We start from the raw sequence: 27,990 nt of genomic DNA, 5'->3' as shown, positions 1-27,990 counted from the left end.
GTGCTCACTGGAAGGACAGATCCTGAAGCTGAGACTCCAGTATTTTGGCCATCTAATGAGAAGACTCCTTGGAATAGACCTTGATGTTAGGAAAGTGTGAAGGAAAGAGAAGAAGGGGACAACCAAGGATGAGATGGCTGGACAGTGTCTGCGAAGCAACCAACATGAAATTGACAGAACTCCGGGAGGGCCTGGTGTGCTCTGGTCCATGGGGTCACGAAGAGTCGGACACGACTAAACGAACGAATATGGCTTATGTCCCACCCACCCCACTTTGGTGACTGAAAGTAGTTTCAATACTCTCGGAAAACCCCAAAGACCGATGATGGAACACACAGCCCTCCCCTTTAAGCCGCGGAATCACATCCGAGGCGCCATTGGATGCCCTTCCCTTTAAGAGCCCCTTCCTATTCGCTTCCCAGTGAGTTTCAAGCTATTGCGTCTCGTCCCTTCCCCTCGGCGTTCGCCAAGGTTGCCAGGACGCATGCGCAGCCCGGGAAGTTCTTTCTGGTTCTGAAGCGGTGGATCCACGCGGGGACTTGGGGCTGCCAGCAGGTGCTATGGTGAGTGTGCGTGTGTGACGTGGGTCTCCTGGCGCTGGGCATTGGTGGCGTGGCCTCAGTTGAAGTAGACAAGGTGAAACCCCATGGAGATTGGGGGGGGGGGTTGAGGGACGGGCGATGTGGCCCTATGTTGTGTTGTGGGGAAAAGGCAACCCGGCCTGTGCCACCTTAAAGCGTGTGTGCGTGTGCGTGTGCGTGTGAGTGTGTGCGCGTGCAGAGTGGGCACATGTCCTCTTTGAAGGAGGACAGACCTGCATCTCCATGGCTGCTAGTGCACAGTCCTTCTTTTTGAGGGTGCCCTTCGTTTGACGATGAAGAGGAGAAAGGAGGAAGATCAAAGATCAGATGCCTTAAAGGAGCCCATTCATGGTGAACACCCCCCACCACTCCCCAACCCCCCCCCCCCCAGAGGATACCAGGCATAACCTTCCACGGTCTTGTCCTTCTGTTTAAATTCTGAAAAGAATTCCTAGTTTTGCATCTACACACGTAAACTGCTATCAGCAAACAGCAGCAGGCCTACCCAGATGGAGTGCTGGTGGTAGCAGGTGATTTCAATCAAGCCAATTTAAAGACCGTCCTCCCTAACTTTTACCAGTATGTGGACTGTCCCGCTAGAGGGGAAAATACCTTGGATCAGGTATATTGTAACATCATGCATGGATATAAGACGAAGCCATTGCCTAGCTTGGGACAGTCAGATCATATATCTCTGTTTTTGATTCCATCGTACAGACCCCTTGTTAAAAGAATCAGACCATCAATTAGAGAAATACAAGTGTGGCCAGTGGATGCAACTGAGCAACTTCAAGATTGCTTTAGGAGCACTGATTGGACACTGAGGAGGACAATGTTGATACTTATGCCTCGACAGTACTGTTTTATATCAAAAGCTGCATCAATGTTATTACTACCACAAGACAAGTACGAGTGTTTTCTAACAACAAGCCTTGGCTAAATAGAGAAGTGCGCCTTTTATTAAAAGCCAGAAATGCTGCTTTTCATTCTGGTGATGAACTACAGTATAGAGAGGCTAGAGCTAAACTGAAAAGGGGCATTAGGGATGCCAAAGCTATGTACAGCCAAAGAATTGAGCAACACCTTGAGAGTTCTGACACTCATCAAGTATGGCACGGCCTACGACAAATCACGGGGCAGAGTAACAAAACAGTCTGTGCAGCAGCAGTGATTTTTTGGCTGAGCAGTTAAATCAATTTTTCAGCCATTTTGAGGTGGAAACAGGAACAACCATTATTCCAGCACCTACTGTCCATAATACATCACTAGAATCTACCATCGACAGACAACCACTAGTACTGCAGATTTCAGCTGTGAGACGCGCTTTCCAGAATATTAATATTCGAAAGGCAGCTGGACCAGATGGAATCATGGGACGAGTTGTTAGGGGCTGTGCTGCAGAATTAGCTGGAGTTTTTACGGATATTTTCAATCTATCCTTGTTGCAGTGTTCTGTCCCCACTTGCCTGAAGACATCTATTATAGTGCCAGTCCCGAAGCAGTCAGCTGTGGTATCTCCCAATGATTATAGACCATAATAACATCTGTTATTATGAAATGTTTTGAGAGATTGGTGCTGGATTACATTAAGGCTAGTCTTCCACCTTCTTTGGATCCATGGCAATTTGCATACAGGAGAAATAGATCTACTGATGATGCTGTGTCCATCGTACTCCATACTGTACTGAGCCACTTAGAACAACAGGGAACTTATGCGAGGCTGTTGTTTGTGGATTATACAGTAGCTCTGCTTTTAACACCATTCTACCAAATAGGTTGTTTTTAAAAATGATCAACCTGGGATTACCTCAGGAGATCTGCATGTGGATAAAGGATTTTCTGACAGATAGGCCACAGTCAGTAAGGATGGGATCCCACCATTCTTCTACCCTGGTACTAAGTACAGGAGCTCCCCAGGGCTGCGTGCTAAGTCCCTTCCTCTATTCCCTGTACACACATGATTGCACCCCACTATATAACACCAATGCAGTTATTAAATTTGCGGATGATACGACAGTGGTGGGACTCATAAATAAGAACAATGAGTCTGCTTATAGAAAGGAAGTACAAAGACTGATATTATGGTGTAAAGAAAATCATCTCACACTTAACATCAAAAAAACTAAAGAACTCATAATTGATTTTCGGAGGAAGAGAAATGTACATTTACCACTGTACATAAACGGTGAGGAAGTGGAGAGAGTTGGTAGTTTTAAATTTCTGGGTACTTACATCTCAGAGGACCTCTCATGGACTATAAATGCCAACATGCTAATAAAGAAGGCACAGAAGAGGCTGTATTTCCTGAGAATGCTCGGGAAGTTAAATTTATCACAGCATGTACTTCTGTCCTACTATCGTAGCACCATTGAGTGTGTCCTAACCTATGGCATTCTGGCATGGTTTGGGAGTAGCTCTGTAGTGGACAAAAAAGCTCTACAGAGAACCATTAAAATTGCCCAGAATATCATCGGGCTCCAGCTACCAACCCTGGATGACATCTTCACATCCCGCTGTCTGAGGAAGTCACACAGCATCCTGAGAGACTCTTCCCATCCTGCTTATAACTTTTTTGAACTGTTACCGTCTGGCAGAAGATATAGAACAATTAAGACTCGGACCACACGTTTTCTAAATAGTTTTTATCCTAGAGCTATAATTGCAATTAATAATGAGCTTAAAGACCACCAGTAGTGAATAATTAGTTGGACTGTGTTACTCGGCCTGAGGTGTAGATGTTTGTATTTTTAGTGGGGGACTTCTAGTGGGTGGGGAGTGTTTGGGGAATGTTATGTGTGTGCATGTGTCTGGTCTCTGGGTGTCTGTGAATTTCGTTGTATGGGTATACTGTGTATCTACTTACAATGACAATAAATTATTATTATTATTATTATTATTATTATTATTATTATTATTATTATTATTATTATTATTATTATTATTATTATTATTATTATTATTATTATTATTATTATTATTATTATTATTAAACCAACATGTACAAATCCGTGGCTTGTTTTGTTCTTTTTTTGTTTCCACGACAGTAGTGTAATGGTGAAAGTGGGCGAGCTTTAAGTCTCCGCTCAGGCATAAAACATCATGGGGGCAATTACATTTTGGGAAGCTTATCTATTTCACAAAGTCCTGGTTATGAGAGTAGCAGGCTCTCTTTCACTCCCTGCAGGCTGTTTATAAATGTAAGTAACAACAGGCAAGTAAAGGCTATGCCTTAAAGGTTAAAAATGGTGCAATCAGGTCCCATCAGTTTAAGTGGTTTCACTCTAAGGTAGCATTTCCAAACCTTGAGTCTCCAGGTGTTCTTGGACTACAATGCCCGGAAATCCTGGACAGCACAGCTGGCAGTGAAGGTTTCTGGAAACTGCAGCCCAAGAACATCTGGGGATCCAAGGCTGGGAACCACTGGTCTAAGGCTTATATTGACCCACAGAATCAATTACTGAGTCGTGAGCCAACACATTGAGTTGACTCGTGGACTTCAGTTAGAACCAGCTGTAGAATTCTGCTCCAAGGGTGACTCTGTTTGATGTTACAATTCATGGACTGTTCACCAGATGCTTGAAGTTCAGAAGGTTTGGAGTTTTTGTAGACGGCAGGTATACCTTTTTTCTTTTCTTTATCCTCCATCAGATGCTGGAACCCTCCCCCCCCCCCAATTGCTTGAGGTTTCCTGTGTTGTTAGGTGCATACATATACACAGATGTATGTAACAACAAGGGCATTTGGTAAATACAGAAATAAAAACAAGCCTGATCCATTTGTTTTTGGGTGCAAAACAAGGAGCCATTCAGAGGTGCTGGGGGGGGACCCTGACATTTTCAGCAAAGAAAGATGAACCTTTTTGGTAAAAGCGTGCAAAGCAATTGGTGATATTGTGAGCTCCATTATGGAGAGGAAGTTTAAAAGACTGTAATGTTGAAAGGTGAATATACATTAATGCAAGTTACTTCTTGGGGAATGTGAATTGAGTCTGCATATGGAGCTTGGAATGGAGCTTAAAAAAAGATGTTTTTTTGGAACTACAACTCCCAGAATCCACCTGCCAGCATGGCTACGGGGAGATCCTGGAAATTGCTCTAAAAAAGTAACCTTTTAAAGCTTTGGTTTCCAGAGACATGCATGTTTGCATTGTGATGTACTTGACACATTATTCTTTCCTGCCAAACAGTTTGGAAATGTGGAATGTTTCATTTGTTGTTGTTTCTCAGTATTTCCTATCGCTTGGTGACTTCTTGTGTTCTCTTGTTCTTTTGACTTCGGCTGATTCCCTAGCTCTTTTACTCCTTCTTCAAGTCCCTTGTAGGGAAAGACATGGTGGTTGAGTTCAAAAATGACTTAAGGTAGGTCTGCTTTTTTCCCCCTGCTGGTTGGATATTGACAATCCAGAAGTCCTGGATCCGGAGTCTCAATCTCTTTCTCCATGTCCCTCCCTCCCTGCAGCCCCCAATTTCCACCCGTTTTAACAAAGAAAGAAAATGCAGGACTAGTTTTGCAAAGGACATGACTGTGTAGCTTGTGCCCTCTTTCCCACTCGTGGTATGGAATCAAAGCATACTGGCAATTTTAGTTTCCTTTTAGCTTTTGAGTGTGGGACAGCCTCCTCCACTACACACAAGGATAGCAGGCTGGTTTGGGGAGTGTCCTTCAAAAGAGTTGACATGCTCAGGAGAAATGACCTGCCTTTGATGCCCACCTGCCCCAGTATGTGCCACCTGCGGTTATTGCATTATCTAGCGGTAGGGCCAGGCACAATCCTAATTAAGTTCCATTGTGCTGATAGAGATCTCCTGTTTCCTGGCTAACTTTTAATTGTCTTCCTCTTTTTATATACAATATATGCGGGACACTACACTCTGTGGATCAGGTATGAATACCTTCCTGAGTTGAACTTTATTTATTAATATAACAGCCTGACTTATTCTTAGAATGTGGAGTAGGTAATTCAGGGTGTGGAATAGTAGATGATAATACTACAGTGGACCCTCTACTTAAAGGGGCTCCTGCTAAACGGTTTCGGCTCAAACATGAGCACAGCTCTATGTGACATGGACTGCGAAGCCAGTTCCTATTCTTCCAAAGATATTTCAATTGTTGTCTGGGTTGTCAACAATCCCAGACAACCTGATACTGGGGAGTCTAATAAAGGTCGAATAAACATTATTGCAGTCACCTTTTTCTTGACATGACCTCTTGGGCTCCTGCCTGTTAAGTGGAAATAACTATCAGAGATCTATGCTGCAGGGCCAAGGCACAGAATAATGATCGTATTACTCTGTGAATAGCAGAAAGGATTCTCACAGCCTCTCTCTCTCTCCAGCTGCTTGGCCTTTTAGCTTTAGGAGGAGGTGGTGGCAACTTCTGCTGTGCAGGGACTGTGTCAGGGGACCCCCAAGATGCCAGAGGTTTCACCACTTCTGTCATCACTAATATTTGGGGATAGCTACACAGGTTCCCACTGCTGGTGTTGCCAAAATTCAGTGGCAACAAAATGTGAAGATAGTCTGTGTAAATAATATGAGACCAAAACAAAAAAAGCAAAAGACAAAATCATAGTGGCATCTTAAAGACTAACAACTATATTTTAATTTGAGCTTTGGTGGGTCACGCCCACTTCTTCAGACATAAAAGGAAAATGCCAGAGTGTGTCCTCTTATACCACAGAGTCCTGAGGACTGACAGGGCAGAGTGTCTCCTTTTTTATTTTCCTTTCCATCCCCTTGAAGGCAAAGAAAGTGTGTGTGTGTATACATACAGTGGTGCCTCGCTTTACGATTGCCCCGCATGATGATGAATCTGCTTTACAACGATCTTTTTCCGATCACAAAACGATGGTCTAAATGGGGGAATTTTGCTTTGTGATGATCGGTTCCCTGCTTCAGGAACCGATTCTTCGCAAAATGATGTTTTAGAAAACAGCTGATCGGCGGTTTCAAAATGGCCACCAGGTAATTAAAGTGGCTCCCCGCTGTGTTTAGGGATGGATTCTTCGCTATACAGGCAGCGAAAATGGCCGCCGTATGGAGGATCTTTGCTGAACGGTGAGTTTTTTCCCCACTGGAATGCAATGAACGGGTTTCAATGGGATTTTTTATTTCACTTTACGATGTTTTCGCTTAACGGCGATTTTCCTGGAACGGATTATCGTTGTTAAGCGAGGCACCACTGTACATATATGTGTATGTATGTATACACATGAAAGTTTGTGTATACATACACAAAAGTTGTGTATACATACTGCCACAATATATATATTGCAGTATGACTTCCTTGAGGATCCAGTAAACCCCAAAGACTCAGGAGGAGGCATAAGGGAAGAACAGCACCTGGGAACAGCCGGAGGGAGCAAGGCACAGAAAAAAAATCCAAGACCTGGGAAAAGCCCAGGAATGGAGGAACAGCCCCTGATGGAGGTAAAAAGACCTTGGCGAATGGGTGCTTGTAGTCAAGAAGAAACAAGGAGGGTGGGGAATATCAAGGTAGAAAAAGCAATCTAGGTATAAAACATTTCCTCAGGAGGAGAGGAAAAAAAGAGAGAGAGCGGAAAGAAGACTGGATGATGCATCACAGAACTGGGGCACAGAGACATATTACCTAGATAGAGAGGACCCAGAAGAACCTGAATCCCTTATAAACCATCCTTGCAGCACCTCTCCTTGTTTGGGTCAATCCCAGAGACCCCACTGACCGGCTTGACAGTATGGACCCATTTAGGAGACACGTCTTCTGAGGTCATAGGACCTGAAGTACAGGACACAGAAACTAGCAGCTGGATAGTAACGTTAACTAGTCTAAGATGGTTTCATGCTGAGGACGTTCCTGATTCGTTCCCTAGTTTAATAAACCCTGTTCTGTGGCAAACTCCATCAGTTTCATTGATGAAATAGAGAATGGACGAGGGAAGTCGCTTAAACCCACTGGGGGTCAGGGGGGGGGGGCTCACAGCATGTTCAGAGATCCTGAAATTTCAGCTTATTCTCCTCTACCCACTGCTGGAAGCTCTTGGCTCTGGGGTTCAGTTGACGGGTTAAGGCCTCATCATAACTTGTCTTCATTTGGAGGTATCGGTACATGTCAGCATAGGCCTTGGGACCCTGTTGCTCATAGGCTTCCACCGAGATCTGAAATAAAAGATTTTTTTTTCAATGATGCCTTTCCCAGTTCTTAACATCCCACCCATTATTCACTGATGAATCATTAAACTTGTTGTTGTCAGGCTGCAGCTGACACAATTCTGCACAACATCCGAGGCACGATATTGTTGGGAGTTTTATTTGCAGCCTTGCATATTGTTTATAATCTATATGACTGGGGGCGACTTTTTTTGGACTGGGGTGACTGTCTATCCAGCACTAACTACAGAGAGCCCTGCCTCTCTGCGGAATGTTTCTTTCCTTCACTTTTGTCTGTTGGTGGCAGCTGTTCATTTGCTGTCGATCTGTTTGGTTGGTCCTAAGTATGTGTGCAGTAAAGAAAGCAGCATGCAAAATTCTGATTTCTAGCAACTGGAAGTAAAGACATGTTTTCCATTCTTTCCCCTACAAATGTCTCAGAAAGTGTTAATCAGACTCTGACAGTTAATGAGAAAGGGGTGGACTCTGAGGAACTTGTAGCTATTCTCCTACAGAGATCTATGTAGTTCTACTGTGTAACAAAAAGGAGATTTTAAGAGAAACTCAAAACTCTGTAACAGATACAGTATGTGTCTGCATGATTTGTCAGTCTGAATGAAAGGAGTCTGCTCTAACCTTTTAAGACATGTGAGGGAAAACTGTACCTCGCCTTGAAAATCTGGATGTTTGCAAACTTACTATTTTAGAAAAATAATGTATTCACAAAGGAATTCATCTGTTTAAATGCACGAACACAAACAATGTGCACAACTGATAAGAGAGAATAAGCAAAACTGTTCCCAGTCAGTATCCTCTTTTACCTTTGCATCTTGGATGTCTTTTCCCAAGTGTTGTGACAGAATGCTGGCAAAACCTTGGACCGTCAACGCCTCCACCGAGAGATTGATGGTTTTCCCTATGTAGATTTCGGGGGCTTTTAAGATGTTAAGAACCACAGGACCCAGATCAGACACAGACATGGCATGAATGGGGGTATCACCCATGGGCATTGCTGCAAAAGAAATATTAATTCATACATTGATTTGAACTGATGCCACAAGTTGTATGCACTGAGGACAGGTAAATTAAAAAAGAAAAAAATCATTGTAATCTCAAAGTTTTTCACGGCTGGGATCTGATGGTTGTTGTGGTTTTTAGACCTGCTAACAACACCTCTCAATCACAGTGACAGACAATCTCTCCCCCTTATCACAACAATACACCCACAACAAAAAACATGCTGATCACCATAATCACCCAATCTCCTGAACAGGACAAAACCTGATCCCACAGCTATAAATACTCAACTATCCAAGTAAACAGCACCAGAATACAGAGTTCCGACTCCTGTCCTCTGAAGATGCCCATGGCCACAGAGACTGGCGAAACGTTAGGAAGAACAACCTTCAGAACACGGCCAAAGAGCCCGAAAAACCCACAACAACCATTAAAAAAAACCATTTGAGTTTGAAGATCTGCTGGGACAGAGGAGAAGCCATGCAGGATCAGATCAAATATTCTACCTAATCCAGGATTCTGTTCTCACAAAGGAAGGCTGATGGATCTGGTGTCTATGGCCTGGTAAATCCATTCTGGAGTTCAGTCTGAACTATTTTAGGGATACGGTTTAAGACTCTGGACAGCTCCTGCAAAGTTCAGAATAAAACCGGGAAGAGGTTTTTACTCTGACATCACAACTACCAGCCTAACTTGGTTTCCGCAGTGCCCAACCAGACAGGTACAGGAATCCTTTATAAGAAGTACCCTCCTATTCTACAGCAACCAGTGTTATAGTAAGATTTAATTATCAATTCATTGGCTTGTATATATGGAACTGAGACTGGTACTTGGCTTCAGGCAGAAAAAGTCTCCATCCTATATTCTATGTACAGTAGGTCTGTCGTATCTGGAGGATCAGGATCAGCTGTTTTACTTATCCACAGCCTGAAAATATTAAATGAAAACAACCACAAATATATATTTCCAATACGAATTACCAGAACTGGCCAAGAGAGAGAACTAGAAACTCTGTTATATATAACAATAATCATGTGCCATCATAGGGTTCGCTATTATCCACAGTTTCTAACATCCACAGTAGATCCTGGAACAGGATACAGCGATCTTACTGTATAGCATCCACTGGAAAGGCTGCTGAATTTTACTTCCATACTGGTAACGGGGTAACTTCCTATCTCCTGCCACACACAGGAGTAGCCACCTCCATGAAAACAACTTGTTAGACACTGTTGGACTATAACTCCCAGAATACCTCTCTACTGGGCATACTTAGCTGTGGTTACTGGGAGCTGAAATGTCAGAACACCTGGGGAGCCTGGGTTAGGATCCACTGCTTAGGGAATTTAAAGGAAATAGTGGAGATTGGCTGCTTTTCCCCAGGAACTGACATTCGAAAGTATTATCAGCCGAAATTTGTAGCTGGCACATGGCTGTCAAAGTCACAGGAGTAGGGCTAACTCCAGGCATGCTGAAGGCTGTGGCATCTAGTGGCTTATATAGCTAACACAACAGGCCACTACTCCTAAGTAGTGGTGAGGCATCAGAGGTCAGTGTTGTGGGTGCCATATTGCCTGTCCTGAGTTTCTGGCCTTCAGGTAAACTCGACAAGATAGTTGGCAATCCTATTTTCCATGCTGAAGCGACATTTAATGACTACATTTGGGGGGGGGGGTGTCCCATCATGCACTTTGCTTCAGGATGCAAAATAGCTTGGGCTGGTGCTGTTTAGAAGCAAGACCAGGGAGGAAAATTTGGAGGGGAACCCTTGGCAGATACTCTCCCCATACCTATAGTGTAAACATCTTTCCCGGGTTCCTTCTGTGGGGGGCAGAAGTTCAGAAAGTTCTCATAATAGCAAGGCAGCCGAACGCTTGTGAAGGGCACCCCGAGCTTCTGATAATGGGCCTCCGCTTCTCCTTTGCTGTCAAAAAATGGTACCTCCAGGCGCCCACCCGTGACTTTCTCCACGTGGTCGAGTCCACTGAAGACAACGTGTTTCAAACCCTGGTGTTTGGCAGCCTCTGCGCTGTTCCTGCCCTGCAGAAAAGCAAAGGAAATTATCACCCTCATCTTAGAACTGCAGAACCGGAAGGGATCTCACAGAGTCCAGCCCTGGACAAAAAGGCAGAGTGGGGGAATCGAACTCCCAACTTCTCATTCCACAGCCAGAGACCTAAACCACTGAGCTATCCAGCTGTTCTGACACAGGAGTTCTTTTTCTGAAGTCATCTTTTCTGTGCTGTTCTACATCAGCATGGAGATAAACCCTAAGATACGAGAGCTCTAATCCTTGGAAGTTGCCTATCAACATTTAGCAGAACTTGGATAGCTGATTGTGTATGCACAAATAACACCTGGCTGAAATCCTGCTGATATAGCTTCACCTGTACAAGGGCGATGATGTCAGCAGCAGGATATTTTTTTGATAATGACAGACACATGCCCTAAGTTTACTCTCATGGCTATCGCTCCCATTAATATTCCCCTGTATCAAGTAGAAGCTGGGGGAGCTATGAGATTGGAGGAGGAAGTCTTTCATTCCTAAGAATTGCCACTGGCAGGGAATGATTTTTTGCTAATGAAAGCCTTCCTCCTACTATCCCATGGCTTCCATGGGATAAAAGCAATTTTTGCAAGTCAAAAAAGCTGCAGGAGAGAAGGGAAAATTCTTTATTATAAAAAAAAATCCCACTGCTGCTGCTGCCATGACCCATCCACAGGCTAGATGCTATGCCAACAAGATTTCAGCCAGAGAGTGGTTGGGAACTATCTCCCCTGTATTTGATTTACTTGATTGCTTTCTTGCTCCTTGCTGGAATCCCCAGCAGTGACCACAAAGGCTCCATAGGCTCCGAACATGATCTGCTCCAACACAGGAAGGTCATTTAGATCTCCTTTCACCACCTCCGCTCCACGGCTAAGCAGGGCTTGAGCTGCTGGCTGGCTGGGATCACGAGTCACAGCACGGACACCAAAAGTACCATCATCCAGGAGGGCCTGAGCAACCGAACCTCCCTGTGCACCTGCCAAAGGAAAGAGGTGGTCAATAGCAGAACAATTTCTTTTTGCTGAAAATACAAGATTGTGTCCAGATACTAACTAGACTGTGGTGGTAGCACTCGGAGTTGCACTGGGAGGCTGGCTCTTGCTGCCCTTAAATCATTGACTGTATAAATCATGGACTGTATAGTTCACTAAGCTGGCTGGATAGCTCAGTGGGTTAGGTGTCTGGCTGTGGAGCCAGAGTTTGGGAGTTCGATTCCCCTACTTTACCTCCCAGAAGTAAAGATCCTTCTCACTCGTAGTACTACTGAGCCAAGTATCCCCACCTTGTAACTATGTGTTCGGTGCCCCCCATGTAGAACTTTGTACAGTGGGGTCTTGACTTGAGAACTTAATCCGTATTGGAAGGCGGTTCTCAAGTCAAAAAGTCTGTAGGTCAAGTCTCCATTGACCTACAGTGCATTGAAAACCGATTAATCCCATAACAGGCCGTTTTTGTTCCATTTTGGTTTTTTTCTGGTCTGTAAGTCAATTCTCAGGCTGCAAGTCAAACCTAAATTTTGCGGCCAGAGAAGTCTGTAACTCAAAAAGTCTGTAAGTCAAGCCGTCTGTAAGTCAAAGGTCCACTGAACTTATCCCTGTTAAATTTCATTCTGTTTTTTTTAGCCCTGTGCTTGAGCCTATCAGGATATTTTGAGTTTCATTTCTGTCTTCCAATTCTGTGCCACCCACAAATTTAATAAGCCTGCCCTGCACTCAACGTTGTGCTTTCCTCTACTGAGTCAATACCTCTCATGTTCCCTGTTCCTCTCCTCCTGCTTTCACATTTTTCTCACCTTGTTGCCCTTTCCACTGAATCGTTCCAGCCCTTTGAAAGCATTACAATTTCTGCTAAACCAAAATCCCAACCACCCTCGTCCTACTAGAACCCAAATATTGCCTGACCTTCCATATTTTGGAAGGGGGTCCCCCCCCTTAACCTTAAGCATACTGTTAGCTCTAAATCCAGATCTCTACTTACAGCAAATCCTCCCTCAGGAATAGAAGGATACCAGTGTCCATGCCACTCCCATTTGGGGTAAGGTTACTAATTATAATAAGTAACCAATAACTCCCTCTAACTAACAGGCATTCCCAAAATTGCTGGCCTCTGTCGTAACTGCAGCAGCTGGTTATTTGGTGTTATCGTTGTTGGTGTCTATTCCTGAAAACCTAGCCTTAAACCAGCAGCACCACATACCGCAGAGTCACCCAGCAACTCCTAAGGTCCCGATCCAGATTCCCCGGGCTCTTTCCCCAAAGCTATTGAAGGACGGGGGGGGGGGGGGCGCCTCATTTTGCCTTTCTCGGGGGGGGCGGCGGCCCTTCCCGACATTCAGAGAGAGGGGGCATCTTCAGATGCCTGACAGAGAAACTGGGGTCCCCCTCCTCACCTGTAGCTCCAAACACCACGACTGTCTTCTTTTGAGTGGCTTCCATCACGGGACCCTTTTCCCACCGGACGCTACAGCGAGCAGAGAGTCTGGCTAAATAACTCCGAAATTCACTCCGCCTCCAAACCCAAGAGGTCCTTGACTCGCCTCAGGCCCTTCCCTTCCCACCAGCGGACTTCCTCCCCCACTCCGCCCTTTGGTCGCAGCTATGGCCGAACAGAGCGGGTTGTGTGTGTGGATTTATAACCCCCCCACACAAAACACAGATTAAAAACGAAAGCACTGTCCAAGAGCAGAACGGCGGCGGAGACCTGACGGCTGTTCAGAAGGAAACAAGGCGCCTCTCTCTCTCTGGCAGCTCAGTTATTCTTGCCAGTTTGAAAGACGTTACTGGGAATGGAGTCCATAAAAGTCAGATTTTTTAAAAATTGTATATACATGTAAACCAGGAGGTCATTTAGATCCTAAACTTCAGAAGAATTATTATACGCTGGGATTACACTGTAAACATGGGTAAAAGAGTAACTTAAAACACCAACAATCCTATTTGATTGATTTAATGGACACCAGTCGACTTCACCATCCCCTTGCAATCCAGGAAAACTTACCTCTGACCCTATTTGCTAGTGTTTCCTTCATAAAACATGGGCTAAAATTCTGCAGTAAGTCACAACTAAAGTAGGCCCCTTGAATCCATGGAGATTTGCTGAGTCAACTGCTCTGTGTGAGGGTTTGTTTGTAGGGGCTTCAGTCACACCCAATAAAGTACGAGAAAGTTTAACCTCAACAACATTATCCTCATTTATTATAGCTTCAGCATTTTAACAGAAACATCTTTTTGTACAGGTTCTAATGTCTCTTGCTGTCAAAACCGTGACTGCAAGGGTGTCCAAACGTTATTAACAAAAGGGTTCAACTTGTCAAACTCCCGTGGTCCTGATAACACTTTCTCTGGTACTGGCGGGTCACCATCATCTCCCTCTGACGCTAATAATGGTAGGGTTTCTTCATCTTCAGTCCAACCCCAGACTGGGGACCCCTCTCTCAGACTGGCCAGCCACGGTCCGGGAAGACTCCCATCTTCTGGAGTTCGGAAAGATGCCATGTCTTTTTGGCCTCGATTTCTCGAGCCACGGCTTCCCGTTCCTCTCTCAGGCGTCGCCTCCACTCTTTAGCCTCCGTCTCTCCCCAATAAGAGGGCCGGGGTTGTTGTCCCTGACACCTTCGCCATTCTGCCTCTTCATGGGGAACTTTTACCTGTTCCCATTTTCCCGTCCAGGGATCCTGGACCCAGACTTTCTCCCAACCACCCGAGATGTCATCCCGCCTCCCTCTTATATCTCCTACCCCCACCTCCACCAACCGCTCTCCCTTTCCCGCCAAATCCTCACCGGTTTGCACCACCACATTTAACCCTTTCATCCCTAACACCAGATGTCGGGTATCCACTCCCTGATGTTTCTGTCCCTCTCTGTTTCTAAGTTCCTCCAACTCTTTAGTGTCCACCTTCTTGTTCTCTTTCCTAGGTGAGGAAGGCGGGGCGGGGGGGGAGGTCTGAGTCTCTTTAGAATAAGATGGGAGCGACGGCACTCCTACAAATGTTTCCTGGCCCTGGGCTGGGGCTTCACACTCTGTAAATTCCACTGCTTCAAGGAGTCTTGAACTCCAGTTGCAAATTACTACTAGCTTTTAGCCAGTGTTTCTGTTTTTAACAGGCTAGCCCAGGGATGGCGAACCTATGGCACGCGTGCCACAACTGGCACACAGAGCCCTCTCTGTGGGCACATGAGCCATAAGTTGCCATAGAGAAAAACTTACCTGTCCTCTGATCCCGGATTTCGGCACTCCCCTCTGCTGGTGCAGTGGTCCAGCAGAGGGGTGCAATGGCGACCATTACCGGTCTAGCCCAATGGGGGATTGGAGGATCAGTAAATATTTATAGGGCCCATGGGGGGGGGGACACAAACATTTAACAGTTAAATTTTAACCCTTGCAGTACAGGAGCAGTTGTTTTTTCTAAACTAAAACTTCAGCATTTCGGTTTTAATTGCAGTATTGGCACTTTGAAATAAATGTTGATTTTGCATTGCAGTTTGGGCACTCGGGCTCAAAAAAGGCTCACCATCACTGCACTAGGCACTCAGAGGCAGCCACTGCCCTCAAGCAGCAGATTTTGCAGTACCAGTGTATTTTTGCCATCTATCCATGGCATGGATCCACATGAATTTTAATGTATGCTGATCTCCAAATCATTGCCCATTTCCATTTCCTTGGTTGTGGCACTGCCATTTATTTATTTTTATTTTTTATTTATTTTATTTATATCGTTAAGACCACTCTAGGCGGCATGACAGGTTGGACTCGAAGCTTCTTTGAAGTGGCATGTTTTCTCCCCACTTGTACAGTACTTTGCAAGACCGTGGAGTGCTCATGGTGTTTATGATGATGAGGCTTGCCAGGTCTCAGAGAATGAGCTGCTGTGCCAGGAAATGGCTGGGCTCCCTTGAATCTCCAGGCCAGGCAAACAAATGTGAGGAGCAGTGGTGGAAGGGAAGGAGCGAGTCTCGTTTATTGTTACAGGGTGGCCACAGTGTTTAGGTACCCAACTCCAACCCTCTCCGAATGGCACCAGGGCTCACTGGCTTCCTGTGTCTGTTCAACACGACACATAATATACTTGCTTAGGAGCTCAAACAGGGAAGCCACAATGCCTAGCTCACTCCCTCACACATGCATGGAGAAATATTATGTTCCCAATTCCTGTGACATCACAGGGCCCTACACCATGACTTCACAAAGACCCACCCCAGGCATTGGGCCCCAGATATAATGAGGGGATGGGGAAGATAATCCCGTGACAGCCCCTGACAAACAAGACAACACTTCAAAACCATTCCAGAAAATTCTTTTATTGGTTTTGGAAAAGAGGCTAAATGGGTATCCTCAGCGGAGACAACAGCCTGGTTCAGCTCCAGCAGGACGCCTGCCTTCTGGTCCCTCGCATCCCCCTGGGGAAGAGGAGGCTTCGGGCCCTACGAGAGAGGGGGGGGGAACAACAACTAAGGGGCAAGCTCATCCACTGGCGTCAACCAGTTTCAACCCAGGCATATCCACCAACCAATGTTCTGGCAACTTCATCCCGAAGTTCCGCCTGCCAACATACACTGGCTTCCACCAGGAATATCCACCCGTTCATCTCTTCCACTCCGCTTCTGAAGCCAGCCTCCACCAGCTCCCAAATGCTTGGGTCACACACACGCTCTGGTGACATCCCCATGGAACACCAGCCAGCCCATTCACACACACATTCTAACACACACACATACCAGCCATCCCCCGGCACACACACACCTTCACACACGCGCCCGGGCTTCCATCCAACGATGTCCACCAAGCTTCCGCCAGCTGGTTTCAGGAGGCTAACGTCCCCCGGCTTCATCCGCCAACCTCTGCCAGCCTCCACCTTGCGGCTTCAGCCAGCTTCCGCAGGGAGATTCCACCAGCTTCTGTCTGCCAATGTCCACCGACTTCCCCCCGGTCCATCGCCGACATCAGCCAGCTTCAAGCCACGGATCTCCGCCAGCCTCGAGCTGTTAACTTGCAAGCCCACTTAGCAAGTTCAGAACTTGGCTTGGGCAAAGGGCTAGGTCCCCTGCAGCTGCTGCCGCTCTCTCTGCTGGACTGCCCTCTGGCCACTGGCCTCCCTTCTGGTCTCCTGCCCTGCCCAGCAAGCCCATTTTATCTGCCAGCAGAGAGGTGGGGCTCTCTGAGGTCACAAAGACCCAGGAGAGTGGGGTTGGGTTCCCAAGGCAGCAGCAGCAGCAGCAGCACCCTCAGGATTGGCTGAGTCCAGAAGATGATGTCAACAGTCCCTCTGATCATGTGATTCATCCACAAAAGCTTGCATTTTGCATGATTTTTTTAAATTTGTGGCCTATTAATGTATCCTCTGTCACCAATCCCTCTGATTGTTAAATCTCCCCATGTTGGCCTTCTGACAGGATTCTAGGCTGGTGCTCCAAAAAGTTATCTTCCAGCATTTGCACCAAAAGGAACTTTCCTAAGCCCTGAGCTGGGGGGGGGGGGATGAAAGTAATAAATGAATAAGGATGGGCACAGTCGCACAATGAAGCCTTTGATGCTTTTTTTTTTGCCTCTTTTAGGACATTTTTTTCTTGCCCTTGCCATGAAAAAGATGTTATAAGGAGCCCGTTAAGAAAACAACCTAAGTGTTTGAAACACATACGATTATTTTAACACCATCCCTGCACTATCAAAGATGCAGCTGTGTTTCAAAGAATTTCCCAGCCTTTGGAACTCCCTTCCACTGGAAGGCAGATTTGCCCCACCAGTAAGTATTTATTTGTTAATACCGCCTGGGGAGGGCGGGAACAAGCATTTAACCCTTGCAGTGCAGGAGCAGTTTTTTCTAAACTAATACCTCAGCATTCAGGTTGTAACTGCAGTATTGGCACTTTGAAATAAATAAGTTGATTTGGTGTTGCAGTTTGGGCACTCAGGCTTAAAAAGGTTCACCATCACTGAGCTCGCCCACCATGTTAACAAAGCAGAAGGGGTTCTTGAATTAAGGACACCAGACATTCTTTTTGTTTGCCATATGGGAGAATCTGTTGTGTGAGGATTGACAAAACTTGCCTGGTGCTGGATTGGGGTTCAACATAATTTTTTAGATTTAATTACTTAAGATCTTTAAGGGGGGGAACCCTCATTATCAAGCTGTCTAAAATGAATTATATACTAAAAACTAATCATAATCATTGTCGTTTAGTCGTGTCTGACTCTTCATTACCCCATGGATCAGAGCACACCAGGCCCTCCTGTCTTCCACTGCCTCCCGGAGATGGGTCATGCTGGTTGCTTTGATGACACAGTCCAACCATCTCGTCCTCTGTCGTCCCCTTCTCCTCTTGCCTTCACACTTTCCCAACATCAGGGTCTTTTCCAGGGAGTCATCATCATTATCTGCCATCAAGTCTAGTTGTACCAACCCTACTAAATGTTCCTGTTGGGTTTTTCTAGGTACAAAGCATTCAGAAGTGGTCCTCCTTCTGGTAGACCTTTACAACTGTAATGCTACTCGGGTGACAGGGGAACATAAACACAACCACACACTCCAAGACAGCCTTGTGGGTCTTCTTCTTGGGGTTCAGAGTGGAGATCAAAGCTGTTGACTGTGGGTCATGCAACTGACAGAGCGATGTCACCCAATAAAGCAAGGTTGAGAATAATTAGTCACAGGAAGAGTTTGGAAGTTCCTGCTTGAGTAGAAACTTCTATACTCCCCTGTCTTTTCAGGCTTTTTTTTTTTAAACCCGATGACTTTAGAAATGGGGAGGTAAAACCACCCTTTTCACTGCATTTCAAGAGGCAGGATGCACAAATAATGTTTCAACACTACAAGCTTCTCCCCCAGCATCTCATCAATCATATGAGTCTGGTCAGAGTTCCTGCTTCTTTTACACAGCTGATTGCTGACAGGAGCAGTTTATTTTCTTTTAGCGGAACGTCATTAAGACAAAGTTAAGCCTTCTGTCTCCTTCCTCTTATTTGTCTTCCTCCAGATGGGTAGCTTGCCCTGCAAGTGCTCCTTCTTTGCAAATACTCTTCCTGCATTATTTACCCCCTCATACCCCCTCCATCATCATCTTAGAACCATTGAGCTGGAAAGGACCTTATGGATTATTCATTCATTCCATTTGTATCCTGCCCATCTAATGCCCAAGCACTACTCTGGGTGGCTAATATAGTTATTAAAAGCACAACTGCCCAGCCAGCCCATAAAGACGTAAATAATGAGATTCAGACCAAAGCAGGTATAAATCAAAATATAAAATAAACCTAGAGCCAACAGTTAATCAAGAGCAGTATCCCATTCATGGATCTACGAGGATGTCAAAGGGGTAAGAGGTTTCTGAAGGCCTCTTCAAACAGTATCATTTTTACCTATTTCCTAAAGGCCAGAAGGGAGGGAGCCTGGCAGATATCCATGGGTAACACATTCCATAGTGTTGAGGCCACCACAGAGAAAGCCTGTCTCTGGGTTGTAATTTTTGTGGCCTCTCTGGGGTGGCCACCCACAACCGCAAAACCTGGCAATTGAGCCCAGCATCTGAAAAGATTTTGGACGAGTTTCTGTGAACATGGCCCAGTGAGCCATATCCCTGAAAGCTCATGCTGAGTAAAATGTGGTTTAAGCATGTCACAAGGTTGTTTATTGTTTTGGGGGCATGGCAGTTCAACACAGTGACACTCTGAGAAATTTCTTCCCAATGTAATGAATGGTGAGCAGGCATATTTTCTGAGCCAAGCAGACTATTATCAATCCAAGGCAATTTGATAACGGTGTAATTTGATAATGGTGTAATGGGGACTGTGGAAGAAGTTTCACCTGCTGAATTTCTGTCTGCCATGCAATTGTTAAAGAAGCACAGCCTTTGAAAGAGGGCAGAGGTGGCAACTCCAAGCAACAGTTGTGTGAGAAGCAAGTTATTTCTAAATAGAAGTGAGAAAAGCAGGGGAGGGGGGGTTTCTTAACAGATATCCCAAGACTGCCTGATGTCAAGAGTCCATGATGTCCGAGACCTCACATTGGTCTTCAGTTGATACCCTGATCAACCATTCCATGGTATCTTACAATTCAGGAAAAATCAGGAAAAGGCTGTATAGTCATGGAAATAATACAAAAGCCTTTTGATGCCCATCAGGGCATCAACTGAAGACCAGTGTGAGTTCTTTGACATCATGGACTTTTGAAGGGGTCAAATTAATACATATAATATACAGTATGTATCTTAGCCTAAACATAACAACTTTGCTTAATGTAACTTGCTTTGCTACATAAATGTATAAACCTATTGTGTCAGGGTTTCTGCTTAGCAGATAAGAATAGACAAGTGGTGGGGGGAGGCTGTCTGAATTGCTGTTGCTTGCAACTAAAGTAGTCTAACTCAGAATGTGTCCTTGGTCAGCGATAAGGGACCTGGAGGTCTAACCGCCTGGAACTGAAAGGGATGACGTCTACAATCCCTCCTCCTCCTCATCCCTTGCCACCCGCTTCTCATTTAAAACTTAAAAAGTATATTCTGTCATGCGCGTGGCACACTCCTTCTCCACATGTTTTCTGAGTGTGAAGTTTGCCACTATTTGCTGGCTTTCAGATGAAAATAAACAAATATCTATTGATCTCTCTGTCTCTGGCTGATTGATTAATGCATTAGAGACAAGCAAAAAGCCAGGAAATAATCTTGGCACCCTTCACGTTTTACATCAAACAAGCAGTTGTGCATGCTAAAGAAAGCATCCACCAGGTCAAATTATCTATTTGGCTTTAATCTATTTATTATTTATTTCTTATTATTATTTATTTCATTTTTATACCACCCATTTGGCCGAGGCCACTCTGGGTGGTTTACCTTACAGCATATAAATTCCATCAAGTACCATTTAATATAACAAAAAATAGAAATAACAAAATACAAATAAACAATAAACTCAAAACATCAAAAGAAAACATTTAAAAATATTCAAAGCATTTAAAACATTTAAGATGGTGGACATTTGACAGATAGGCTAATTAGCTGAGCTTGCAGGTATGATGTTTTCCAAATAGGTAGTTTTTTAGTGATTTGACCAAGATTACCTATGGCCAAATGTAATCCAGTCCTCTCAGCCCATTAATTCGGGGAAGCATCTGTACAGTCAGTTCCTGGGGAGTCTTCTGATTTCCTGTTTATAACACCTGATGGTCAGATGTATATGTATATGTGCTCTATGCTTACAGCGACCCTAATAAAGTTTTCAAGTTAAGGGGGGGGTACATTTAAAGAGTGGTTAAATGTCCCCAGGGCGTTTCCATGTCCACGAGGGGATTCGAACCCTGCTCTCCAGAGCCCTGGCCCGTCCCTATATCCACGAGAACATATACGGCACTGCCCCATTGCTGTACTTGGAAGTTTCATTTACCGACAATTTTGTGATCAGCACTTATTTATTGGCAAAACTTGGAAGCGTCTGGCTCTCCAAACATGTTGTGATGCAAGTCGTTTCCCAACACCTTCTCATTGATCAGGCTAGCTAACTTCTTGACCGCTAAAATAAATAAATAAATAAATAAATAAATAAAAACAACCCTTACGCCCCACCCACCTCGCCCGTCTTGGTGATTGCAAGTCGTTTTTGTTTTAATACTCTCGGAAAACCCCAAAGACCGACGATGGAACAGACAGCCCTCCCCTTTAAGGCGCCATTGGACGTCCTCCCCTTTAAGAGCTCCTTCCTATTCGCTTCCCAGTGAGTTTCAAGCTATTACGTCTCGTCCCTTCCCCTCGGCTTTCGCCAAGGTTGCCAGGACGCATGCGCAACCCGGGAAGTTCTTTCTGGTTCCGAAGCGGCGGATCCACGCGGGGACTTGGGGTTGCCAGCAGGTGCTATGGTGAGTGTGCGTGTGTGACGTCAGAACTCCCTTGCTCTTGCTCCGGTTCGAGGCTGGGATGGGGGTTGTGATGGGCACCGGAGAATCTTCTCTAAGATACGTGGGTCTCCTCACCCCTGGCGTTGTGCGCTGGTGGCGTGGCCTCAGTTTGAGTAGAGAGGACAAGGTGGAACCCCATGGAGATGGGGGGGGTTGAGGGACGGGCATTGTGGCCCTATGTTGTGTTGTGGGGGAAAGGCAACACGGTTTGTGCCCACCTTAAAGCTTGATTGTGGTGGGGTGCAGGGTGGGCGCACGTCCTCTTTGAAGGAGGACAGCCCCGCACCTCCATAGCTGCTAGAGCACAGTCCTTCTTTTTGAGGGTGCCCTTCGTTTGACGATGAAGAGGAGAAAAGAGGAAGATCAAAGATCAGGTGCCTTCAAGATCAGATGCCATTCATGGTGAACACCCACCCTACCCCCTGGGATACCAGGCACAGCCTTTCACAGCCATGGGGGGGGGCGTTGTTGTCCTTCTATTTAAATTCTGAAAAGAATTCCTAGTTTTGCATCTGCACATGTAAACAGACATGTACAAATCCGTGGCTTGTTTTGTTCTCCTTTTTTGTAGATGTTTCCATGACGGTGTGTAATGGTGAAAATAGGCAAGCTTTAAGTTTCCACTCAGGCATAAAACACCATGGGGGCAATTGCATTTTGGGAAACTTATCTATTTCACCTGGGTAGGTGGGACTGGTCAGCCATGGAAGGCAGCCCATCTAGGAGAAGGAAAACTCCGATTTCAAACCTCCACTGCCTTGTGGCTCTATCCACTGATGGAAAAGGCTTCAGGAGTTAACCTCGAGGCAAAATCCAGAGCCGGAGTCCCGGAGGCAGTTCATGTCGTTCAGTCAACTCCTGCGACGTTACTGGAACCAGTTGTATTGGCCCTGGCCTTTCCATTGGACCATTTCAGCAACGTGGAGAGGGGGTGGGATCTGCTGCTTGGGTAACAGCCTATCCTCCATATTACTTTACCCAGGCTTCATGCTCTGGAGAGGACACCCCTCTATTCAGAGCATGTTACCATAGTCTCTCGAGACTGAAGGATGCCTATGAAGGGCATTTGGTAAATGTAAAAATAAAAACAAGCCTGATCCATTTGTTTTTGGGTGCAAAACAAGGAGCCATTCAGAGGTGCTGGGGGGGGGGACCCTGACATTTTTAGCAAAGAAAGACGAACCTTTTTGGTAAAAGCGTGCAAAGCAATTGGTGATATTGTGAGCTCCATTATGGAGAGGAAGTTTAAAAGACTGTAATGTTGAAGGGTGAATATACATTAATGCAAGTTACATGTTGGGGAATCTAAACTGAGTCTGCAGTCGAGCTTGAAAAAGATGTTTTTTTGAACTACAACTCCCAGAATCCACTGCCAGCGTGGCACAGGGAAATACTGGAAATTACTCTAAAAAAGTAACCTTTTAAAGCTTTGGTTTCCAGAGAAATGCATGTTTGCATTGCGATGTATTTGACACATTCTTTCCTGCCAAACAGTTTAGGAAATGTGGAATTTTTTGTTGTTGTTGTTTCTCAGAATCTCCTATCGTTTGGTGACTTCTTGTGTTCTCTTGTTCTTTTGTCTTCTCTTTGCTTGATTACCTAGCTCTTCTACTCCTTCTTCAAGTCCCTAGTAGGGAAGGACGTGGTGGTTGAGTTGAAAAATGACTTAAGGTAGGTCTGGTTTTTTTCCCTGCTGGTTGGATATTGCCACCTCTGAAGATAACCCAGAAGTCCTGGTTCCGGAGTCTCAGTCTCTTTCTCCATGTCCCTCTCTGCCTGCAGTCCCCAGTTTCCACCCCTGTTTTAACAAAGAAAGAAAATGCAGGACTAGTTTTGCAAAGGAGGTGACTGTGTAGCTTGTGCCCTCTTTCCCACTTGTGGTATGGAATCAAAGCATACTGGCAGTTTTAGTTTCCTTTTAGCTTTTGAGTGTGGGACAGCCTCCTCCACTACACACAAGGATAGCAGGCTGGTTTGGGGAGTGCCTTTCAAGAGAGTTGACATGCTCAGGAGAAATGACCTGCCTTTGATGCCCACTTGCCCCGGTATGTGCCACCTGCGGTTATTGCCTTGATTTGTCTAATGGTAGGGCCAGGCACAATCCTAATTAAGTTCCGTTGTGCTGATAGAGATCTCCTGTTTCATGGCTAACTTTTAATTGTCTTCCTCTTTTTATATACAGTATATGCGGGACTCTACACTCTGTGGATCAGGTATGAATACCCTCCTGAGTTGAACTTTATGTATTAATATAATAGCCTGACTTATTCTTAGAATGTGGAGTAGATAATTCAGGGTGTGGAATAGTAGATGATAATACTACATCTGTTCCGCTATTGGCCAAAGTTTATATGTCCCAATGGTCATTCTGTGAACCTAGCCCTAAATTCTTTAAATTTTAAGTAATCTTAGAACTGCAGAGCTGGAAGGGACCCTATGATTACAGCCAGAACTGTAAATCAGGCCTGAAAATTCTCTCACAACCGGCACAGCTACTATTGAATTGGTGTTATATGTTCAGCTGTCTGGATATCTCAGTGAGTGAGTAGAGGCAGAGATGAGGAGGTTGGTTCTTTGCTGTAGCTCCTTGGAGAAGAGCCAGCCTCTGTAGCCGTGGGCAGGCTGCATAGTCTGAAAACACTCCTACAAGAAAGGAATAGTGGATGACCTCTGAGCATCCTGTACCTAGAAAGCTGTGCAAAAAAAGGATCACCATATGTTGGAATCAACAGGATGACATGTCGTTATTATGTGTTTGTATTGTTGTGTGTGAGCAAAAATGTCATTCTGCACCAGCTGAAGCTTCTGAGCCATGGTTAAAGACCGCCCTGTGTAGAGCACATTACATGTGACCTAGGTAGGGATAGCAGAACAGATTTTGTGCATGCACATTAATAACTGCGCTATAAAGTGATGGCTCAGGTATGTGAATGAGTAATTGCAGAGAGAGGATTCCTGTAGCACATCCCACCCACCTACCTGCCTGTCTTCTCTGTCCTTTGCAGTACCTGAATATCAAGCTCACAGACATCAGCGTGACGGATCCAGAGAAATACCCTCACATGGTGAGTCCTAGACATAGGCTGATGGGAGCTGGCATGGGGTAAGAAGTACAGACCAACATGGCTGTAGCAATAACTTGCATCTTGCTAGCTTTTAGAAGGGGGATTTCTAGTCTCTAAAGCAGCCTGCGGAGGTTTCCCACCTAGTCGGCAACTGTCTGTAATTATTTCCAAAGAGTGACTAGAATAAGAGGCTGCATAAAATCTGAAGCGTGGCTGTGTTTTGTATTTGAGAAGATGTTAGCATAGGGCAGGGATGGTGAACCTATGGAACATGTGCCACAGCTGGCACGCAGAGCCCTCTCTGTGGGCACGCAAGCCATAAGTTGCCATTGCCATTGGAGGACCAGTAACTATTTCTCTGTTAATACCACCCCTAGGAAAAAAAAGAAGCATTTAACCTTTACAATACAGGGGCAGTTGTTTTTAATTAAAACCTCAGTATTCAGATTTCATTGCAGTGTTAGCACTTTGAAATAAATAAGTTGGTTTTGCGTTGCAGTTTGGGCACTCAGGCTCAAAAAGGTTCGCCATCATTGGCATAGGGGCTTCTTACTATAGAGTAGACACGCGTCGAGTTGAGCTGTGCGTTTGTATGCTTGGTGGGAGAAAATGTACACATTAGTATGAATTTGCTGTAACCGGATTAGAGCATTTGCTTTGTGTGCAGGTGCTCTCGTGCAAAACCTTCATGTCTTAAGTTGGGGAGAGGAAACAATTTTGCCTAAAGCTTGTTTCCTGCCAGTCACTATACAGAATTAGGCTTGATAGACCAATGCGCTGATTTGATACAAGCCCGTTTTCTCTGTTGCTCTGCTACTGCACCAGCACCTGTACTCTTGTGTATCAATACTTTTGTTCTTTACCTCAAGAAGGGATGGAGGAGAGAGACCTTATAGCATCTTAAAAGAGGAACAAATTCTATTTGCAATAAGTTTATGTGGACTGTAGCCCATGTCTTCAGATGGGGGCAGTTCTGTGAAGGATCCAGCACTTAACATTGTTTTTAAGAACCAGAAAACAGTTAAAAAAAAAACAGACAGTAGAAACACTTCCTTAATTTTTTTTTCTGCCCCTTTCCTAGCTGTGAATAGGCCATGCAGATTAAGAAATGGGCTGCTCCTTCATGAAAGCTTTACAATATTTAGTTATTACTGATTGATTTATTACATTTCTATCCCGCCTATCTAGCGGTAAGCCACTACTCTTGGCAACTAGCAACTAGTAACACACAAGCCACCCATGTATCTACCAGAAACCATCCAAATCATAAAAAAATGATAAGGGAAAAAACCCTCCAAAGGCGATGGCAAACTAATTTTAAAAATACAATCATATAAAACTGATCAGTTTTTAAGGTGCCATAAAAACCTTGGTGCTTTTTTCTCTCCTTGCAACAGATGAATGTGGTGAATTCAGTAAAATGGAGAGAACTTCCTTTTTTAAAAAAAAGGCACCCCTTGTTCTCACGACAGCCCTGTGCGGTAGACCAGGCTCATAGCAACCAGACCACAGTTCTCTGCCCCACATGGGCTTCGTGGTGGAGCGGAGATTCTGAATCCAATGCTTGTCGTCCCAATTCTGCAGCATGTCGTGCTCTTCTCTTCCAGCTTTCCGTCAAGAACTGCTTCATTCGAGGCTCCGTCGTCCGCTACGTCCAGCTGCCGGCCGATGAGGTGGACACCCAGCTGCTGCAAGATGCGGCGCGCAAGGAGGCCCTCCAGCAGAAGCAGTGAGGGCTGCTGCTCTTCCCCCAACCCCTTTCCCCTGTCCTGCCCGCTCCCTTAAGGGAAGTGTTGCAGGATGCGGGGAAACCATGCCGATTTCTAAGAGAGAGGGAACCACCGAGAATTGTGTGTGTGTGTGTACGCATTTAGCCAAGGTGTACTTCTGATGGTTGAAAGAAGGTGTATCCATAAGTATTCATGTTTTGTTTCCATTCCTCCAGTGGAATCTGTAATCTGAGTTTCCTTGTTCATAATTTTGGGGGAAAGGCCTGGAGTCTTCTGTGTTATTCCGGGTAGGTGGATCCGAGACTGAATAACAGCAGCAATTTTCCCCCTACCTCTGTAGAGCCTCGTAGCTCGTTGGTTTCGTTTTCTCTTTTCATCCCATTCAGCATTTCGTTTCCGTGACACAGCTTCAGGATGGAAAAGTTCCTTTTGGGCAGAAGGCTCATGTCCCCTTTCATCATGAATAGCTCCCCTGCAAACTTTGGCTTCAACCTTCCCTCACTAGGGGTAGGTCCGATTGTGTTGGAGTAAAACTCTCGTCTCCCCTGGGAGCGATGGGAGTTGCACTCCAACTCTTTTGAAAGGCTGCTGAAATGTTGTTTTGATTAAGCATTGGCCACAGTGGGTGGGCATGTTGGTCCACATGGACCCCTAGCTCTTTCTGCTGCTTAGCAAGAGAGAACTAACACTGAAGATGCTTCATGCTTGATTTAATGCATGAGGTGGGCGATCAGTGTAAATTGCTCTTTTCTTAGCATTTCTGCAGGAGCAAAAGGGACACCGTGACTTTAAGCCCCATGAACCTTGGCTGCCCATTTTATTTCGGAGCACCAGTCTATGGCACTGCTTCCCAACCTTGGCTAACCCAGATGTTCATGGACTGCAACTCCCAGAAACCCTGGCCAGCACAGCAAGTGGTGAAGACTTCTGGGAGTTTTAGTCCAAGAACATCTGGGGACCCAATGTTGGGAACCACTGATCTATCGAATTCCATTCAATGGCCAACTCTAGGCTGCTTTATTAATAAGCATTGCAGATTGTAGTACAATGATCTCTTGTACCGCTAGAGGCCACAATAAGCAAAGCTGTGCTTCCTTTTGAAGCAAAGTCAAAGTTCTTCACTTACTGTTGCCAGGAAGAGAGAAATAATCCTCTTGGGTTTGTGTCTCTGAAACGATGTTATCCTGGTGGCTTCTGTGGAAGGGGTGGGTCTCTCTGTGTTTTTTTTTTTAACAATGTGTTTTTTTGAAATAATGTATAAAATAATTTTGGAAAAATAAAATGTTGCATTTGAAAGATGGTGGCAGTTCTGGGCAAGGCCCAATATGTGTCATTTTTAAAATGACAAAACAAAGCTAAATATAAACAACACACAATAATGTGTCCCTAATTTATCCTACTTTTTTTCCAGTTGTGGCTAAACAAAGGAGCTGTGGGGGTCCCATTTGATGGTTTAATAGGTGTTTTTAAGTAGGGTCTGTCCTTTCCAAGCCTCTCCCTTCATAGTTTAAGGGCTAAAAATCGGTACTGTATTTACATA

The 27,990-nt window shown here is 45.1% G+C and overlaps 2 protein-coding genes and 1 long non-coding RNA gene across 5 annotated transcripts; 1 reads left to right on the top strand and 2 right to left on the bottom strand.

The window, feature by feature from the left end:
• The first annotated feature begins 438 nt into the window (after nucleotides 1–438).
• LSM2 (LSM2 homolog, U6 small nuclear RNA and mRNA degradation associated) lies at nucleotides 439–27,250 on the top strand. 3 transcript variants are annotated; one of them, XM_072989094.2, is made up of 5 exons: nucleotides 439–563; nucleotides 23,259–23,326; nucleotides 23,838–23,868; nucleotides 24,661–24,720; nucleotides 26,328–27,250. In XM_072989094.2, exons 1-5 carry the CDS (start codon nucleotides 561–563, stop codon nucleotides 26,451–26,453), a joined length of 288 nt encoding a protein of 95 aa, XP_072845195.1. In that variant the 5' UTR covers nucleotides 439–560; the 3' UTR covers nucleotides 26,454–27,250. The 3 variants fall into 3 exon arrangements, with proteins under 3 accessions (XP_072845195.1, XP_020671019.1, XP_072845194.1); XM_020815360.3 differs by lacking the exon at nucleotides 439–563 and adding an exon at nucleotides 21,484–21,616; XM_072989093.2 differs by lacking the exon at nucleotides 439–563 and adding an exon at nucleotides 21,964–22,057.
• LOC110091286 (nmrA-like family domain-containing protein 1) lies at nucleotides 6,160–13,398 on the bottom strand. Its single transcript, XM_072989091.2, has 5 exons — nucleotides 13,165–13,398; nucleotides 11,519–11,751; nucleotides 10,516–10,765; nucleotides 8,530–8,720; nucleotides 6,160–7,717 (listed from the first exon to the last, which is right to left on the bottom strand). The coding sequence occupies exons 1-5, from the start codon at nucleotides 13,208–13,210 to the stop codon at nucleotides 7,547–7,549; spliced, it is 891 nt and encodes a 296-aa protein (XP_072845192.2). The 5' UTR covers nucleotides 13,211–13,398; the 3' UTR covers nucleotides 6,160–7,546.
• On the bottom strand, nucleotides 16,057–16,847 carry LOC144587574 (uncharacterized). The gene is made up of 2 exons (XR_013542720.1): nucleotides 16,516–16,847; nucleotides 16,057–16,196 (listed from the first exon to the last, which is right to left on the bottom strand). It is a non-coding gene; the product is annotated as an uncharacterized LOC144587574 (long non-coding RNA).
• Nucleotides 27,251–27,990: the final 740 nt, after the last annotated feature.

This window comes from Pogona vitticeps, chromosome 2 (assembly GCF_051106095.1).
Source record: "Pogona vitticeps strain Pit_001003342236 chromosome 2, PviZW2.1, whole genome shotgun sequence".
Classification (NCBI taxonomy): Eukaryota; Metazoa; Chordata; class Lepidosauria; order Squamata; family Agamidae; genus Pogona; species Pogona vitticeps.
This window is presented reverse-complemented; position numbering and strand designations above follow the sequence as displayed.

Coding starts and splice junctions, on each gene's coding strand:
- LOC110091286 (XM_072989091.2), bottom strand. CDS start 13,210: ATGGAAGCCACTCAAAAGAAGACAGTCGTGGTGTTTGGAGCTACAG. Junction 11,752..13,164: donor CGTGGTGTTTGGAGCTACAG/GTGAGGAGGGGG, acceptor TTCCTTTGGCAG/GTGCACAGGGAGGTTCGGTT. Junction 8,721..10,515: donor GAAAGATGTTTACACTATAG/GTATGGGGAGAG, acceptor TTTCTTTTGCAG/CAATGCCCATGGGTGATACC.
- LSM2 (XM_072989093.2), top strand. Junction 23,327..23,837: donor GAGTTGAAAAATGACTTAAG/GTAGGTCTGGTT, acceptor TTTTATATACAG/TATATGCGGGACTCTACACT. Junction 24,721..26,327: donor CAGAGAAATACCCTCACATG/GTGAGTCCTAGA, acceptor CTTCTCTTCCAG/CTTTCCGTCAAGAACTGCTT.